General features: G+C 46.1%; 1 protein-coding gene across 2 annotated transcripts in view; it reads right to left on the minus strand.

The window, feature by feature from the left end:
• The window catches only part of LOC141100922 (venom factor-like), a 481,958-nt gene that overhangs the window by 273,026 nt on the left and 189,157 nt on the right, over positions 1 to 19,775 (minus strand). For both annotated transcript variants that reach the window (XM_073589703.1, XM_073589701.1), the window contains exon 14: positions 7,115 to 7,273. In XM_073589703.1, coding sequence (XP_073445804.1) covers positions 7,115 to 7,273 — 159 coding nt within the window. The remainder of the gene's footprint in view (positions 1 to 7,114; positions 7,274 to 19,775) is intronic.

Below are 19,775 nucleotides of genomic sequence, written 5' to 3' on the forward strand. Positions count from 1 at the left end.
CACCTCAACATTTGCTGCTGTGCTAACCGGTGGGCTTACAGTGGGGGAAACAATGTAGCGTTGCTGACTACCTTCGTTGTGATCAGTTGCACATGTGGCACTTGAGGTTTGGTGTTGTGTCCACGCTTGCAAGTGCATGCTGGTTAAATGTCTAAGCATGCAACTGGTATTCAAATTTTTCAGATTTTTCCATCGGCTAAAGGTCTTTGCGCACTTCTTACAGATAACCTTGGCCTGATCATGAGGATTTTGTTCAAAAAAGTGCCACACTGCACTCTTCCTACTTTGGCAGATATTTTGCGGCCTAGCACGCTGTGATCTTTTGACCCTCTGGACAAGCTGTCCAGCAACTCTTTTGATGTTTGGAACCTGTCTTTGGAGTGCTCCGGGCCTGCCAGATAACAGCTGTTGCGATGTCGATGTCTGCTGTGGATGCTCCTCATCTGAGCTATTGGAAGCAGCACCCTCTTCCCCCAATGGATGCCAATCTGGGTCAACAACTGGGTCATCCATCACCTCCTCTTCTATGTCATGTGCACCTTTCTCTGTGTCACCGTGTATGGTGGTATAGTGTGCGGGAAGGGGCACCTGAGTCTCATCAGGGTCAAAATCTGGCTCTGTACACTGCGAGGACAATGTAGTGCTCTGAGTGAATGTACCAGCAGAATCATCCATCAGCGGCTGTGCATCAGTGCACTCCATGTCAGATTCATCTTGGCCTGGGTAATTCACCATTTGACTTGATAATCCAGGCATGGTATGTGAAAACAGCTCCATGGAGTAATCAGTAGTATGGCCTGCGTCATCCTTCAATCTTGGTTGGGGTGAAGGACACAAGGAAAGGTGTGGTTCATGAACATGAGCCTCCAATGACGACTCAGTGCTTTTACTTTTTACAACTGAAGAAGAGGAGGCGATAGAGCTGGAGGCTGAGTCAGCAATGTAAGACAAAACTTTTTCCTGATGCTCTGCCTTTAAAAGCGGTTTGCCAACTCCTAGAAAACTAAGCGTTCGAGGCCTTATGTAGCCAGACGATGACGCAGGGTCAGCACCTCCTGCATTCGGTCCTATTTTGCTCTTGCCACTACCATCAGATCCACCACCAACACCATCATTACCAGCTGCCAACCCCCGCCCAATTCCACGGCCTCTTCCACCAGCCTTCCTCATTTTTGGTAGAAATGTAGACAAAATCCAACAAACTATATAGTAATGTAAAACAAGGTACAAGGTGTCTATAGGACAGGGGAGATTTAGAATTTCTGCACACACTTGTGGACAGTGGACACTTTTGGATTGTGTGAGGCCCACTGATATCTGAGCGCTATGTGACAGGCTCGATGGCACAGCTGCCTGTGACCAAAGTGACGAGAGGATAATGGAGATTTTGAATCTCTGCGCACACTTTTGGACACTGGACACTTGTGGATTGTGTGAGACCCACTGATATCTGAGCGCTATGTGACAGGCTCGATGGCACAGCTGCCTGTGACCAAAGTGACGAGAGGATAATGGAGATTTTGAATCTCTGCGCACACTTTTGGACACTGGACACTTGTGGATTGTGTGAGGCCCACTGATATCTGAGCGCTATGTGACACGCTCGATGGCACAGCTGCCTGTGACCAAAGTGATGAGAGGATAATGGAGATTTTGAATCTCTGCGCACACTTTTGGACACTGGACACTTGTGGATTGTGTGAGGCCCACTGATATCTGAGCGCTATGTGACAGGCTCGATGGCACAGCTGTGACCAAAGTGACGAGAGGATAATGGAGATTTTGAATCTCTGCGCACACTTTTGGACACTGGACACTTGTGGATTGTGTGAGGCCCACTGATATCTGAGCGCTATGTGACAGGCTCGATGGCACAGCTGCCTGTGACAAAAGTGACGAGAGGATAATGGAGATTTTGAATCTCTGCGCACACTTTTGGACACTGGACACTTGTGGATTGTGTGAGGCCCACTGATATCTGAGCGCTATGTGACAGGCTCGATGGCACAGCTGTGACCAAAGTGACGAGAGGATAATGGAGATTTTGAATCTCTGCGCACACTTTTGGACACTGGACACTTGTGGATTGTGTGAGGCCCACTGATATCTGAGCGCTATGTGACACGCTCGATGGCACAGCTGCCTGTGACCAAAGTGACGAGAGGATAATGGAGATTTTGAATCTCTGCGCACACTTTTGGACACTGGACACTTGTGGATTGTGTGAGGCCCACTGATATCTGAGCGCTATGTGACACGCTCGATGGCACAGCTGCCTGTGACCAAAGTGACGAGAGGATAATGGAGATTTTGAATCTCTGCGCACACTTTTGGACACTGGACACTTGTGGATTGTGTGAGGCCCACTGATATCTGAGCGCTATGTGACACGCTCGATGGCACAGCTGTGACCAAAGTGACGAGAGGATAATGGAGATTTTGAATCTCTGCGCACACTTTTGGACACTGGACACTTGTGGATTGTGTGAGGCCCACTGATATCTGAGCGCTATGTGACAGGCTCGATGGCACAGCTGTGACCAAAGTGACGAGAGGATAATGGAGATTTTGAATCTCTGCACACACTTTTGGACACTGGACACTTGTGGATTGTGTGAGGCCCACTGATATCTGAGCGCTATGTGACAGGCTCGATGGCACAGCTGCCTGTGACAAAAGTGACGAGAGGATAATGGAGATTTTGAATCTCTGCGCACACTTTTGGACACTGGACACTTGTGGATTGTGTGAGGCCCACTGATATCTGAGCGCTATGTGACAGGCTCAATGGCACAGCTGTGACCAAAGTGACGAGAGGATAATGGAGATTTTGAATCTCTGCGCACACTTTTGGACACTGGACACTTGTGGATTGTGTGAGGCCCACTGATATCTGAGCGCTATGTGACAGGCTCGATGGCACAGCTGCCTGTGACCAAAGTGACGAGAGGATAATGGAGATTTTGAATCTCTGCACACACTTTTGGGCACTGGACACTTGTGGATTGTGTGAGGCCCACTGATATCTGAGCGCTATGTGACACGCTCGATGGCACAGCTGCCTGTGACCAAAGTGACGAGAGGATAATGGAGATTTTGAATCTCTGCGCACACTTTTGAACACTGGACACTTGTGGATTGTGTGAGGCCCACTGATATCTGAGCGCTATGTGACACGCTCGATGGCACAGCTGCCTGTGACCAAAGTGACGAGAGGATAATGGAGATTTTGAATCTCTGCGCACACTTTTGGACACTGGACACTTGTGGATTGTGTGAGGCCCACTGATATCTGAGCGCTATGTGACAGGCTCGATGGCACAGCTGTGACAAAAGTGACTAGAGGATAAGGGAGATTGGATTGCTTTTAAAAAAGCAGTTTGCGGAGCAGTGGGTAAACAGCAATGCCAGCGTGTCAGGAAGGCTTAAAAGGCATCCCAACAACCAACACCACTGATACACCACAATATAGCCTCCCCTTGCACTGCACACACAGTGACTTGTGTGTTGTGCAGGCCAAATCGCTAGCAGCAGAAGCAGTTTTTTTGTCTTCTTCCCTGCCTAACGCTCTCCCTACAGAATCAGCAGCAACCTCTCCCTATACTAAGATCGGCAGAAGTAAGATGGCGGTCGGCGTGCACGCCCTTTTATACCCCCTGTGACGCCCACCAAAGCAAGCCAATCACTTGCATGCCCTTCTGAAAGATGGTGGTGACCCGTGCCTAGGTCATCACGTTGCCCACAGTGTTCATGGATCCTGATTGGCTGAAAAAGAGCGCAAAACAAACTTTTGAAACGCGACTTTGGCGCGTAAGTCGCCGACCTCGTGGCCGACCTCATCCTAGGGTCGGGTTTCGTTTCATGAAACCCGACTTTGCCAAAAGTCGGCGACTTTTGAATTTTTTCGACCCGTTTCGCTTAACTCTACCGCCATCACATAGTCCCGTGCCCATATACCCGTCATACATATCATCCATCCCATAGTCCCGTGCCCATATACATATCCGCCATCACATAGTCCCGTGCCCATATACCCGTCATACATATCCTCCATCCCATAGTCCAGTGCCCATATACCCGTCATACATATCTTCCATCCCGTATCCAGTGCCCATATACCCATCACACATCCTCCATCCCATAGTCAACCATTATGACATCATAATGAGCGGTGGGGCTTGCAACCTATGATGACATCAGTGTCGCCATGGCAACCATTATGACATCATAATGAGGGCCGGGGCTTGATACGCACACACTGTTTCCCCATTATCTAGATAGGGGCATTATGACATCATAATGAGGGGCGGGGCTTGACATGCACACACTTTTTCCCCATTATGTAGATAGGGGCAAAATTGTTTGGTGAATTGGAACGCGCGGGGTTAAAATTTTGCCTCACAACATAGCCTAGGACGCTCTCGGTGTCCAGACGTGTGACTGTGCCAAATTTTGTGGCTGTAGCTGCGACGGTGCGGATGCCTATCCCAGACACGCACACACACACACATACACACACATACACACACATACACACACATACACACACACACATACACATACATACACACATACATACATACATACATACATACATACATGCACGCACACATTAAGCTTTATATATTAGACTAGCTGAAGAGCCCGGCACTGCCCGGGCATAGTAACTAACTGTGGTTAGTTATAGCAAATTATAATTATCCTCCATCCCATAGTCCCGTGCCCATATACCCACCATACATATCCACCATCCCAATGGCCCGTGCCCATATACCCATCATACATATCCTCCATCCCATAGTCGAGTGTCCATATACCCATCATACATATCCACCATCCCATAGGCCCGTGCCCATATACCCATCATACATATCCTCTATCCCATAGTCCCATGCCCATATACCCATCATACATATTCTCCGTCCCATGCCCATATACCATTATACATATTCGCCATCCCATAGTCGAGTGCCCATATACCCATTACACATCCTTCATCTCATAGTCCCATGCCCATATACCCATCACACATCCTCCATCCCATAGTCCCGTGCCCATATACATATCCGCCATCCCATAGTCCCGTGCCCGTATACCCATCATACATATCCTCCATCCCATAGTCCCATGCCCATATACCCATCACACATCCTTCATCTCATAGTCCCATGCCCATATACCCATCATACATATCCTTCATCCCATAGTCCCGTGCCCATATACCCATCATACATATCCGCCATCCCATAGTCCCGTGCCCATATACCCGTCAGACATCCTCCATCCCATAGTCCAGTGCCCATATACCCATCACACATCCTCCATCCCATAGTCCCGTGCCCATATACCCATCATACATATCCTCCATCCCATAGTCCAGTGCCCATATACCCATCACACATCCTGCATCCCATAGTCAACCATTATGACATCATAATGAGCGGCGGGGCTTGCAACCTAGGACATCAGCGTCGCCATGGCAACAATTATGACATCATGAGGGGCGGGGCTTGATACGCACACACTGTTTCCCCATTATGTAGATAGGGGCATTATGACATCATAATGAGGGGCGGGGCTTGACACGCACACACTTCTTCCCCATTATGCAGATAGGGGCAAAATTGTTTGGTGAATTGGAACGCGCGGGGTTAAAATTTCGCCTCACAACATAGCCTAGGACGCTCTCGGGGTCCAGACGTGTGACTGTGCCAAATTTTGTAGCTGTAGCTGCCACGGTGCGGATGCCTATCCCGGTCACATACATACACACATACATACATACATACATACACACACACTTTGAGCTTTATATATTAGATATGCCTGCCTAACAGAAAAGCAAAGCCTAATCTAACACTACTCGACCTAAACATAATCTAACACTACCAGACCTAAGCCTAATCTTACACTGGTATTTTTTCTATTTTTTTTTTTTACTTGTGAAAACCCTAACCCTAATAAGCTTAACTCTGTCCCTAACTGCAAAGAATTAAAATAAAAAAATAAAAGAAAATTTAATCTGACAAGGGGGATGAGATGGGGGGGTCAAAGGGGTCATTAGGAGATTGCGGAAGGATTTACAGAAACGGAGCTAGAATTTTTTTTTTACTTTTTCACTGACAGGAGAGCACTTGAACGTAGTTTATCTCTCTTCTCTCCAAGAACAACTACAAGGAGAGAAGAGAGAGGAACAGCTCAAGTGCTGCCATGTTTATCAAATAGTGGGTCTTTTGATCACTGTGATAGGGTCTCTCACAGTAACCAAAAGCCTACAGCCAATGAAAAAAATGTGAGTGGTTGCCATTTCCTTCAACAGTAGAAGGATCTGTGCCAGGAGGATGGTGGATCCAGTATAAAGGCACTGTGGGGGGCTCAGGCAACCCTATTTTTCTCTCCTCTGACATGTTATCTCATGTCAGAGGAGAGAGAAAATAGTTTTAACAGGCTACAGTTTTTATTTTTACGTGATCGCCATTATTCATTGAATAACAGTGATCATGTCACCAGGGACCAAAAAACGGCCTTGATGATATTCTCAGGGGTATCGTCTACCCCGGGTGTTTCCGACTCTGGGGGACATTACACTCTTAATCCCGATCGTTGTTTTAAAACAGCAATGAGGGAATAAGGCCCCGTTTTGACTGCCGTTTTAATGTGTATCAGTGGTCGTTAAGGGATTAAAGAGAGAAAAGATAGATAGATAGATAGATAGATAGATAGATAGATAGGCATTGTTTTTCCTTTGGAGACAGAGCTATTTGTATATATTTCCAGGTGAGGATTGCTCTTCCTTCAGGTTCCTATTTGGAGGGACAATATACCAGCGAGAATATACACACACGAACATACACTTCTCCAAAATGGAGCTGTACTTTGTATTTAGTTCTCAATACATTGGGCTTAACTTTTAGTGAGCTATGCAGTCATATTAATTTGTTTAACTGGGTACAATTTCTGACAGGTGCCCTTTATAAAAAGTACCATATAGTCCAAATCCCTAGGAATTGTGACATAGTTTAGTTATTTAAAGGCATATTTTTCATGCTAGTAACTAATAGATTTTAAAAGACAATTATAGACACATCTAATTATATATTTCTTTAATACAGACCTTGTCCTGGGTGAGCCTGTTTTTGCTGTTTAGGACAAACACTGCCTTGTCTACAGCCACCAAGCCAACATATGCTCCGTTATCTCCAGTCAAAAGAAGTTCTACCATCTCGTGAGGTTTGTAAAAATTTCTTGCTGTTTTAGGTTCTTGTATTGTTAGCTGTTAAAACAGAAACAGGGTACAAGATATTTATTTTCTAGCAGTTTAATAATGACTAGACCTGGAGTGTTGACGCTTCTTGGCATAGCGTGATGAAAATTGGAATCATTTTCTGGAAAATTCTCTGAAGTGTCAAGGTATGAAGTTACATAGCAACATTACATTTAGGGAATTTATAAAAGTTTCAAGATGATTACTGCAATTTTTTTCTCCAACTGGGGAGTTAATTTGCAAAAATGAACAGAATATGATAAATATTATAGGATAAAGTGCTTATCTAGGGGCTCTGTCAGGGGCCCCCAAGAAGACCCTCAGATATGGAGCCTACCACCTACCGCCTAACTGAAGTCACAGCCTCTCCCTTGCTATCTTGCCTTCCAGTAAATTTTACTGCTCACTCCTTTTCAACTCCAGGCACCATTACATGCAAAGTGATGGTTCTAGTCAGTGTCACGTTCCAGTGCAGTGTTGCCTAGAGTTGAAGGGAACCTCGGAGCAAAGATCATAAACAAGGGTATAATGTCAATGAATATTATTGTATGTAACAAACACTTATGAATTATGCAAACCTGTGTGCCTTCAAACCCAGGTTACAACTTTAACTCCTACAAGGCCGTGTGATCTTTGTTTTCACCTCCCCTTCTACCAAAAGTCTGGACCTTTTCTTTGTCCTTTCATTCATTTTACCATAAAATTTACCAGAAAACTGAAAGGTGAAATGATGAAATAAAAAAAAAAAAACACACAATTCGAACATTGCTTTTCTGGTCTTGTCTTTACGTTACTTGTAGGGTAAAAATTACCTGGTAATAGGTGTGAGGCAGTGATCGGTATCATGTATGATCGTCAGTACGTGTCCCCCGAGATGCCTCTACAAGCATACTAAATCTGATGGAGTGCATTGGAATTATAGCCACAGCTGTGGTTACAATGCAAAATAAAAGAGTGTGTGGATTTGGTCAAACTATTTGAGTAAGTCAGATTCAGGAAAGCCTGACATGGACTTTTATCTTTGGAGAGATCTGCAGGATGGTAGTGGGGCGGTCTTGGGAGTAGCCCATGTACACGAATCACATTTAAACTTTTAGATAATGTTTGGGTGGGTCAGCTTTTGGTTTGGAAGCATCAGAGAAGGAGGCTCCATGCATGTCAGGTCTGTGTGAGATTGAACACAGGCCAGAGCTAGAGAAAGCAAAGCCACTGACGCACGCAGCGGTCTGATGAAATCAAGTTATGTTGGTCTCAAGCGTGTGTGCTGGCAACCAGGTGAAGCATACAAAGATAAGTGTGGCTGGCCTACAACCAAGCTTGATGGTGGGAGTGTCACAGTTTGGGGCTGCATGAGTGATATCGGCTGTGGGGATCTACAATTCATTGGGGGAACCATGAATACCAACATGTACATGACATACTGAAACAGAGCATGATCTCCTCCTTCAGAAAATGTGCCATAGGGCAGTATTCAAACATGATAAGGACACTAAACACCTCCAAAATGACCACTGTCTTGCTAAAGAAACAGAGTAAAGGTGCGGGACTGGCCAATACCGAAACCCTATTGAGCATCTGTGGGGCATCCTCAAATGAAAGTTGGTGGAACGCATGGTCTTCAACATCTAACAGCTCCGTGATGTCATTGCGGAGGAGTGGAAAAGAATTCTAGTGGAAACCTGTGAAGCTCTACTGAACTTCATGCCCAGGAGAGTTAAGGCAGTGCTCAAAAATAATGGTGGCCACACAAAATATTGACACTTTGGGCACAATTTTCCCATTTTCACTTAGGGGTGTACTCGCTTTTGTTGCCAGCGGTTTACACAATGATTGTGTGTTGAGTTATTGAAAGGGCACAACCAAATTTACACTGTTCTACAAGCTGTACACTGACTACTTTACATTGAATCAACGTGTCATATCTTCAGTAGTGCCCCATGAAAACATATAATAAAATATAAACAAAAACGTGAGGGGTGGACTCACTTTTGTGATACACTGTAGTACCGCTATGGAACTTTAACTTGTGCTTGTCTGATTGCTATTAGAGCTGTCAGTTTACACTGGCAGAACTCCTCTTAGACCCTGCTTCTGGTAGGGTCTAATAGAATAATGTAGCTGACATAACATAGTAACATAGTAATTAAGGTTGAAGGGAGACTTTAAGTCCATCTAGTTCAACCCATATCCTATCCTAACTTGCCCTAACTTGTTGATCCAGAGGAAGACAAAAAAAACCCATGTGGCAAACAGTAAGCTTCACATTGGAGAAAAAAATTCCTTCCCGACTCCACATACGGCAATCAGACTAGCTCCCTGGATCAACGCAACACTAAGGAAACTAGTGTATATATCCTGTAATATTATACTTTTCAAGAAAGGCATCCAGTCCCCTCTTAAATTTTAGTAGGGAATCACTCATTACAACATCATATGGCAGAGAGTTCCATAGTCTCACTGCTCGTACAGTAAAGAATCCGCGTCTGTTATTATGCTTAAACCTTCTTTCCTCCAGACGTAGAGGATGCCCCCTTGTCCCCGTCACAGGTCTAAGAGTAAAAAGATCATTAGAAAGGTCTTGGTATTGTCCCCGCATATATTTATACATTGTAATAAAATCACCCCTAAGCCTTCGATTCTCCAAACTAAATAACCCCAAGTGTAATAACCTGTCTTGGTATTGCAGACCCCCCAGTTCCCTAATAACCTTGGTCGCTCTTCTCTGCACCCGCTCCAGTTCAGCTATGTCTTTCTTATACACCGGAGACCAGAACTGTACACAGTATTCTAAGTGTGGTCGCACTAGTGACTTATATAGAGGTAAAATTATGTTCTCCTCCTGAGCATCTATGCCTCTTTTAATGCATCCCATTATTTTATTTGCCTTTGCAGCAGCTGCCTGACACTGGCCACTAAATGTGAGTTTGTCGTCCACCCATACACCCAGGTCTTTTTCAGTGACAGTTTTGCCCAGTGTTTTACAATTAAGCACATAATTATACATCTTGTTCGTTCTACCCAAGTGCATGACCTTACATTTATCCCCATTAAAGCTCATTTGCCATTTATCAGCCCAAGCTTCTAGTTTACATAAATCCTCCTGTAATATAAAATTGTCCTCCTCTGTATTGATTACCCTGCAGTGTTTAGTGTCATCTGCAAATATTGAAATTCTACTCTATGCCCCTTACAAGGTCATTAATAAATATGTTAAAAAGAAGCGGACCCAAAACTGACCCCTGTGGTACCCCACTGCTAACCGTGACCCAGTCCGAGTGTGCTCCATTAATAACCACCCTTTGTTTCCTATCCCTGAGCCAGCTCTTAACCCACCTACACATATTTTCCCCTATCTCCATTGTTCTCATTTTATGTATCAACCTTTTGTGTGGCACCGTATCAAAAGCTTTTGAAAAGTCCATGTGCACCACGTCCACTGCATTCCCTTGGTCCAGTCCGGAACTTACCTCTTCATAAAAGTTTTATCAGATTAGTCTGACAGGAACGGTCCCTTGTAAACCCATGTTGATATTGGGTCATAAGTTTATTCTTCTCCAGATACTCCAGTATAGTATCTCTTAGAAAACCCTCCAGGATTTTACCCAAAGTTGAAGTTAAACTCACTGGCCTATAATTTCCAAGTTCAGTTTTTGTCCCCTTTTTGAATATTGGCACCACATTTGCTATACGCCAGTCCTGTGGTACAGACCCTGTTATGGAATCTTTAAAGATTAAAAATAATGGTCTATCTATGACTGTGCTTAATTCCTGCAGTACTCGGGGGTGTATCCCATCCGGGCCCGGGGATTTGTCAATTTTAGTGATTTTTAGACGCCGCCGTATTTCCTGCTGGGTTAAGCAGGTGACATTTAATGGACAATTTTTATCCCTGATCATGTTATCCATCGTGGGATTTTCTTGTGTAAACACTGTCGAAAAAGTCATTTAGCATATTGGCTTTTTCCTCATCCTCCTCCACCATTTCACCCAGACTATTTTTAAGGGGGCCAACATTATCATTTTTTAGCTTCTTACTATTTATGTAGTTAAAGAATATTTTGGGATTATTTTTACTTTCTCTGGCAATGAGTCTCTCTGTCTCAATCTTTGCTGTTTTGATTTGCTTTTTACAGAATTTATTTAATCTTCTGTATTTAGTTAATGCCTCATCACTACCTACTTGCTTTAATTCCTTAAATGCTTTATTTTTATCTGTTATTGCACCCCTTACAGCTCTATTTAGCCATAGTGGTTTCCTCCTATTTCTAGCATGTTTATTCCCATACGGTATATATTGTGCACAGGTCCTATTCAGGATGCTAATAAATGTCTCCCATTTTCTTTGTGTATTTTTATGTCTCAGGATATCGTCCCAGTTAATTGCACCAAGATCATCTCTCATCCGTTGGAAATTTGCTTTCCTGAAGTTTAGTGTCCTTGTAACCCCTCTACTACACATCTTATTAAAGGATACATGAAAACTTATTAATTTGTGGTCACTATTACCCAAGTGACAGACGCATCAGTTGTCATGACTACCAATGCGGAAAGAGAGGGAGCCCCAACCCTTCAACATCCTTCTAAAAGCAGCAATCATTATGGATCACAGCATTTATTATTATTATTATTTATTTATATAGCACCATTGATTCCATGGTGCTGTACATGAGGTGGGGTTACATACAAAATACAGATATCACTTACGGTAAACAAATTAACAATGAAAGACTGGTACAGAGGGAAGAAGACCTTGCCCTTGCAGGCTTACATTCTACAGGATGATGGGAAGGAAACAGTAAATGAAGGTTGCAGTAGCTACAGTGGTGTTGAGGTGGCAACATTTAGAGGATTAAAGTGCCAGGAGCAGTGTGGGAATCAGCCCTGATTGTTATAGCAGTAGCTGGGCTATTAGTTAAGCCGAACTCCCAGAGACAAGTGTTCAGGCACAGCTCCTGATCCCATATAATTACTATGGTGTATTGTTAAGTCTATTTGAGGGAGGTACCTGCAAACTGGGAGGTAAGAATACATCCAAAGTCGGGATGAGGTTGACAATTAAACAACATTTAACAATGGTTAAAACAATTTTGCTAGATTTGAGTTTTATGGGTGATGTGATTCATGATATCTTTATTTAATTTTATTCAGTCGCCATGACAGCACCATGAGAGAGGGGATCCGCCCTTTGGGGACAGGAAACCTACAGACATAAAAAGGGTGGCCCTCTCTCCCGCCTCAGTTGGTTTCCTGTCCCTGACAGGGGATCCCTTCAAACATACCTCTTCGGGAGTCCGGATGAAATCCCATGCCCGGCAGGCCGATTCAGGCAGCGGGGGTCCCCTGCCTCGGTCTGTCCGGAGTACTGGAAGCGCAGCATGGCAGGGGGACTGTTGGTGCGGGCGGCAGCAGGTGGAATAGGCCCTCAGGGGGAGAACCTGCTTCTGGAGGCCTGATGCCAGTACCCGGTAGGTAGGTCTGGGCAGCCCCCCCTCGTCCGATCCCGGGGGGGCGGCGGTCGCCTTCGGCGGGGGGAGCGGGCCCGGGGGCATCCGCCGCATGGCCCAGGGCGTCTGCTTCCGCCGGAGGTGGGGGCCACTGGCTCGCGGGCGCGGACCGGTGACGCCTGGTCGCGCCGTATGACGTGCCGGGCAGGCGCCGTGGGCCGCGGCTGTGACGTCAGGGGTGTGCGCCTCTGGGGGGCGGGCTGGGCAGCCGGGGTGCGCCTGGTCGGGGGTTTCCGGTCCCCGCCGCGGGCTCGGTCGTGGGGGGAGGAGGAGCCAGATATCAGGGGGTACTCGGCAGGCCTGGATGAGGGACACCTGTGAGCCCCATAGGGGATGGTTCCGGGGGTTGGCAGGCTACTTAGCTGCCTCAGATCAGCTGCGAGGCGCTTCTGGCCCTGTGTTGTTTGAGAATGGCGTCGCAGGAGCGGGCAGAGCCTCTGGACGAGCATCCACAGATGCAGCCTCAGCCTTCAGAAAGACCCCAGCAGCGGTCTAGCAGCAGCAGCCGCTCTGAGAAACATAGGTCTACTCAGAAGGCGAAACCAGATAAATCCACGAGCCGTAAAGGATCGGCGGCTCCGATGGACCCCCCACAGAACCCGGTACTGCGCTGCTCTGAACCAGGGTAAGTGAGCTACGAGGAAGTTCACTTTCGTGAATTTCTGTTCCCCTTATGTTCCCTCTCTCCATTCTGCCAGGGGAAAAAGTGCTCTGGAAAGAGCAAGCACAGAGAGTGTGCTGAATGCGGGGTTCCCCTCCCGGAAGGTCAGGGAAGAAAGCTATGTAGACCATGCATACAGCGCCTTGTCACAGAAGAGACCGCTTTCTTTACCTCCAGTATACGGGAGATAGTCAGGCAGGAGGTTAGGGGTTCGGTTAGATCCCTATCTCCGGACACAGGGTTCAGGGAGAATTCCCCTAGATCCCCCATTCTGGTCTCCGATAGCGACTCGCAGGAGTTTAAATCAGATTCATCCTCATCATCATCATCTGAAGCCAGATCGGGCCACTCCTGTTTTCCACTAGAACAAGTCAATCATCTAGTAAAGGCGGTAAACACCACGATGGGGATTGAGGAGATCCCGACAGAGAAGTCAGTACAGGATTCGATGTTCCGAGGATTGGAGCGAAGAAATCGTAGGTCCTTCCCGTTGGTAGACAAAATTAGTGCCCTTATTACACGGGAGTGGAAAAAGCCCAAGAGGAAAGGCTCCCTGCCTCCTGCCTTCAAAAGAAGGTATCCATTTGTGGAAACAGCTTCATCCTCATGGGACAGAGCCCCAAGACTGGATGCGGCTATCACCAAAGCGTGAAAAAAGACGTCCCTTTGAGGACCTTGATAGCTTAAAGGACCCACTGGACAGGAAGGCGGATGTTTTCCTCAAGGGAACCTGGGAAACATCAGCTGGAGCCCTACGGCCAGCGATCGCTGCCATGTGCACCGCCAGGTCCTTAATGGTATGGTTGGACCAGTTGGAAGGGCAGCTTAGAGATAAGGTCCCAAGACAGGACATTCTTTCCTTCCTCTCTACAGCCCAGGGAGCGGCGGCCTTCCTCTCAGACGCATCGGCAGACTCTGTGAAGTTAGCAGCCAGATCCGTGGCCCTATCCAATGCCGCCCGTAGGGCCTTGTGGCTCAAATGTTGGCCGGGTGACATGCAGGCCAGATCAAAGTTATGTGGTATCCCATGCGAAGGGGTTTACTTATTTGGTAAAGTGCTAGATGAACTTTTAGAGAAAGCTGGCGACAGCAAGAAGCGCTTTTCCTATTTAGGAAGACCGCCTTAAGGAAGAGACTCCTCCAGAAGGTGGTTTGACCGTAGGAGAACAACAAGAGAGAGACCCAGATATGACACCAGGAGAAAAAGGTAGAGGGTATATGTTTAATACCCCTCGAGACCGTAATGATCCGAAATGACTGCCGGACCAGGTTGGGGGAGGTTGTTGTCCTTCTACCCAGCCTGGTCATGTATTTCAAACAGTCCTTGGATACGGAGTATCAGAACAGGACTGAGGTTTGAGTTCCAGCAAGCTCCTCGTGAGAAGTTTCTTCTGTATACCAGCAGTACTCTGGGCCCAATTCCACACCAGAACCCTGCAGTGGGACATTTTACACAATACCCGTCAGCTAGAAGGTCGCCTCGAGGGTAGAGTTACCTTATCCAACGATACCGTTCAGTCCCAACGTTGGTGGTCACTAATTCCAAATCTGCGTAGGGGAGTTCCCTGGATAAACCAGATCACCCGAATTCTAACCACGGATGCTAGCCCCAGGGGCTGGGGAGCTCATATGGGGGATAGGTGGGTCCAGGGAACGTGGACATCATCAGAACAGAAATTTTCCTCTAACCTTAGGCTATGTGCACACGTAGTTTTTTGCCTCTGCGGATTTTGTAGAGGAAACCGCAGGTAAATCCTCTACATAATGGATGAGGTGTAAAACTGCAGTGTTTCTGCACCAAACAATTCACATGCTGCGGTTTGTAAACCGCAGCAAAACAGCACGGAAAAAACCGCAGCATGTGCACAGCTTTTTTTTATTTCCATAGGAAATAAAGGTACTGTACAACGCAGCAGAATCTGCTGCGGACCCGCAGGTGCAGAAACGCTGCAGAACCGCAGCAGAATCCGCACTGTGTGCACATACCCTTAAGGAGCTGGTAGCCGTGGAGCGGGCTGTAAGTGCTTTCCTTATGTCCCTACAGGGCGAACACGTCAGAATATTCTCAGACAACCAGGTAACTGTAGTCTACATTAACCACCAGGGGGGAACCCGGTCCAGGCCCTTAATGGAAGTGGCGAATCGTATCTTTCAGATCGCCGAGGTTCACCTTCTATCCCTTACAGCCCTCTATATAAAAGGAAAACAAAATCTAACAGCCGATTTCCTAAGTCGCAACAGGCTCAAACAGGGAGAGTGGGCACTAAAGAGGGCCATCTTCGGACAGATCGTACACAGATGGGGACTCCCAGAAACACATTTGTTCGCCAGCAGAAGGAACAGACAACTCCCTATGTTTTGTTCTCTGGATCCCAGAGAAAACCCGTATGCAGTGGACGCTCTCCTGATCCCGTGGAACTTCGACCTGGCGTATGCCTTCCCCACACTAAATCTGATTCCAATGGTACTGAGGAAGATCCCGGAGGACAGGGCTCACGTTATCTTAGTAGCCCCATTCTGGCCCAGAAGGCCATGGTTTCCTTGGCTGAGGAAGATGTCTGTGTCCCAGCCATGGATTCTCCCAGAGCTCCCGGACCTTCTGTCCCAGGGTCCAGTGTATCACCCATGGGTTTCCAACTTACACCTAGCGGCATGGAGTTTGAGGGGGAACTGCTAAGGGGGAGGGGGTTTTCCCGGGGGCTAGTCAACACCCTATTAAAAAGCAGGAAAACCTCCACGACAAATATCTACGCCAGAGTCTGGAATCATAGAATCGTAGAGTTGGAAGGGACCTCCTGAGCCATCTGGTCCAACCCCCTGCTCAAAGCAGGATTCACTAAATCATCCCAGTCAGATGTCTGTCCAGCCTCTGTTTGAAGACTTCCATTGAAGGAGAACTCACCACTTCTCGTGGCAGCTTGTTCCACTCATTGATCACTCAAAGTTTTTTCTAATATCTAATCTGTGTCTCCTCCCATTCAGTTTCATCCCATTGCTTCTAGTCTTTCCTTGTGCAAATGAGAATAAAGTTGATCCTTCTACAATGTGACAGCCCTTTAGATATTTGTAGACCGCTATTAAGTCTCCTCTCAGTCTTCTCTTTTGCAAACTAAACATTCCCAAATCCTGCAACCTTTCCTCATAAGACAGGGTTTGCAGACCGGTCACCATTCTGGTTGCTCTTTCCTGAACTTGCTCCAGTTTGTTGAGGTCTTTTTTAAAATGTGGTGCCCAAAACTGGACACAATATTCCAGATGTGGTCTGACCAAAGAGGAGTAGAGGGAAATAATGACTTCACGTGAACTAAACTGTAAGCTTCTCTTAATGCATCCTAGAATTGCATTTGCCTTTTTTGCTGCTGCATCACACTGTTGACTCATTCAGTCTGTGATCTATTAGTATACCCAAGTCTTTTTCACATGTGCTGTTGCTTAGGCCTATTCCTCCCATTCTGTATATGCTTTTTTCATTTTTATTGCCCAGATGTAGTACTTTGCATTTTTCCCTGTTAAAAACCATTCTGTTAGTTGCTGCCCACTTCTCCAGTTTATTTATATCTTTTTGAATCCTCTCTCTCTCTTCTCTAGTATTAGCTATCCCTCCTAGCTTTGTGTCATCAGCAAATTTAATCAGTTTACCCTCAATTCCTTCATCTAAATCGTTGATAAAGATGTTGAACAATACAGGACCCAGGACAGAGCCCTGTGGTACCCCACTTGAGACATTCTTCCAACTGGATGTGCAGCCATTTACGACCACTCTCTGGGTCCGATCACTAAGCCAGTTATGAATCCACCTAACAGTTGCCTTGTCCATTCCATACTTAGCCATTTTTTCAATAAGGATTGTATGAGATACTTTGTCAAATGCTTTGCTGAAGTCAAGATATACTATATCTACAGCATTTCCTTGATCCACCCAATGAGTGATTCCATCATAGAAGGAAATTAAGTTAGTCTGACATGACTTATTAGTTACAAACCCATGCTGACTCTGTTTAATCACTTCATTCTTATCGAGGTACTGACATACATGTTGTTTAATAATTTGTTCAAAGATCTTGCCTTGTATAGAAGTCAGACTCACCGGTCATATTCGTAAGAGATTTGACTACCACCGGAAAGTTCCTTATGAACTTACGGTAGTAGTGGAGGAAGCCTAAAAACCTTTGTAACGCCTTCAAATCCTCCGGACGATCCCAAAACAGTACCGCCTGGAATTTTGCCGGAAAGGGATCTCCTCAACTGAGAACATACACTTCTCGAATTTGACATATAATTTATTGTCTCGGAGTATATGTAAGACCTGCCTGATATGTACCTAGTGTGACTCAAGGTCAGGTGAATAAATTAGTATGTCATCCAGATAGATAACCACGAATCTACCTACCAGGTGACTAAAGATGTCATAAAGTGTTGAAAGGTATCACCAGATTCTCATAGTGTCCCCCAGGCATGTTGAATGCTGTTTTCCACGCATCCCCCTCTTTAATGCGGATGAGATTATACATCCCCCCTGAGGTCCATGTTAGAGAACCATTTTGCCCCTACAATTTGATTTACAAGGTCTGGAATGGGAGGGAGAGGATAAGGATCACAGACAGTGATCATATTGAATTCACAGAAATGCAGGCAAGGGTGTAACCCCCCCCATCTTTTTTCTTTACAAAAAAGAACCCCGTGGCAATGGGGGATGAGGATGGTCTGATATGATCCTTAGCCAGGTTTTTCGTGATATAGTCCTTCATGACCTGTCTCTCTGGACCAGAGATATTATAGAGTCTGGCACCAGGAGCAAGATTAATGGTGCAAACATAAGGATGATGGGGAGGAAGCTCTTGGCACCCCTGCTCCGAGAACACATCCCCAAAATGCAACAGGTAACAAGGCACAGACTGGGTATCCACCCTAGTCAACCAGGTACTGAAGCAGTGTCCTTGACAATACACACTACATTTTACTACTTCCTGAGTCTGCCAATCTACTACAGGATTGTGCAGAGCGAGTCAAGGAAGTCCCAGTACCACAGGTGAGGGCAGACCCCTCGAGCACACAACAGTCTAACACCTCAGTGTGCATGGCCCCCACCTGAAGCCCCAAGTCTTGGACGACTTGAGTAAAGTTCCCGTGTCTCAAGGGGGCAGAGTCAATGGTAATTAAGGGTATGGGTCTGGACAAAGTATGTGGGATGAGGCTGTTATGATTGAGTCACTGAAGGAGGAAAAAACAAAAATACAAGCTAAGTCCAGAAAACCGGAGAGGTTGGTAGCTATCGGATTGCAGACCCCTGATCCTATTCACACAACTAACAGTAGCCGTGGGGGGTTCCTACTGTGCCCTAGACCAGGGTTTCCCAACTCCAGTCCTCAAGGCACACCAACAGATCATGTTTTCAGGATTTCCTTTGTATTGCACAGGTGAAGCAATTATCACCTGAGCAATACTAAGGAAATCCTGAAAACATGATCTGTTGGTGTGCCTTGAGGACTGGAGTTGGGAAACCCTGCCCTAGACCCCTCGTTCACAGCCGGAGAACTAAATAAGCCTAAAGAAAGAAAGGGGAAATCTAAACTGCCCCAGAGCAGACCCCAAAGCAATAGACAGCCCCCAACAGGTATTGTCGGTGAAAAGCAGATGAAAACACAAACACAGACAGAAAGACAGGTTGAGCAAACGATGGGGTCCAACTAACTAAAGGACAGAAAAGATGCTGGCTGCAATCCGCAAAAATTCTGCCAAAATAATGTCCAACACGTCTGATAGAAAAAAGGCCCTGAAGTCACTAGACTTCAAAATCACTATATCAGCACTCAGGTATATTCTGAAGACTGAGCAAAAGATCAACTTGACCAGAGACAAAAATGGAGCTCAGCCTGTACCAACAAGGGCAGGCAGAACACAAACACTAAGTAAACAGACACAATCTCATGGAAAAATAAGAGAGCAAAAACTTAGCTTTCAGAAGACAGGTACTGAACTGGTTTGCAAGAGCTCAGAGCAGAAAGGATCACCAGCAACCCTGCAGGGCATCAGCTGCCTTATATCCACTCAGTGATTCTGGGTGTCCAATCACGCTCCGCCTGTTCAGATGACAGGTTTTTCCCATCCCAATCAATTTCACTACCTCTCTTCACCAGCAGAGGGAGTTCATCAGACATCAACGGTGAAGGGGAAAATGAACTCACAACATGAGGCCTTGTACCTGGATGAATCTAGTGTTGATGAAATTAAACCCTGCCCCCACTGTCAAGAAATGCAGACACGTCCACCTAAATTCCAGCCATGTGGATTATGGCTGGTATAGAAAGCTGTGTCCTGCCCACAGAGGTCATAAGTACACCCAGGT

The sequence above is a fragment of the Dendrobates tinctorius genome, unplaced genomic scaffold (genome assembly GCF_039654945.1).
Source record: "Dendrobates tinctorius isolate UK_male_01 unplaced genomic scaffold, ASM3965494v1 ptg000011l, whole genome shotgun sequence".
Classification (NCBI taxonomy): Eukaryota; Metazoa; Chordata; class Amphibia; order Anura; family Dendrobatidae; genus Dendrobates; species Dendrobates tinctorius.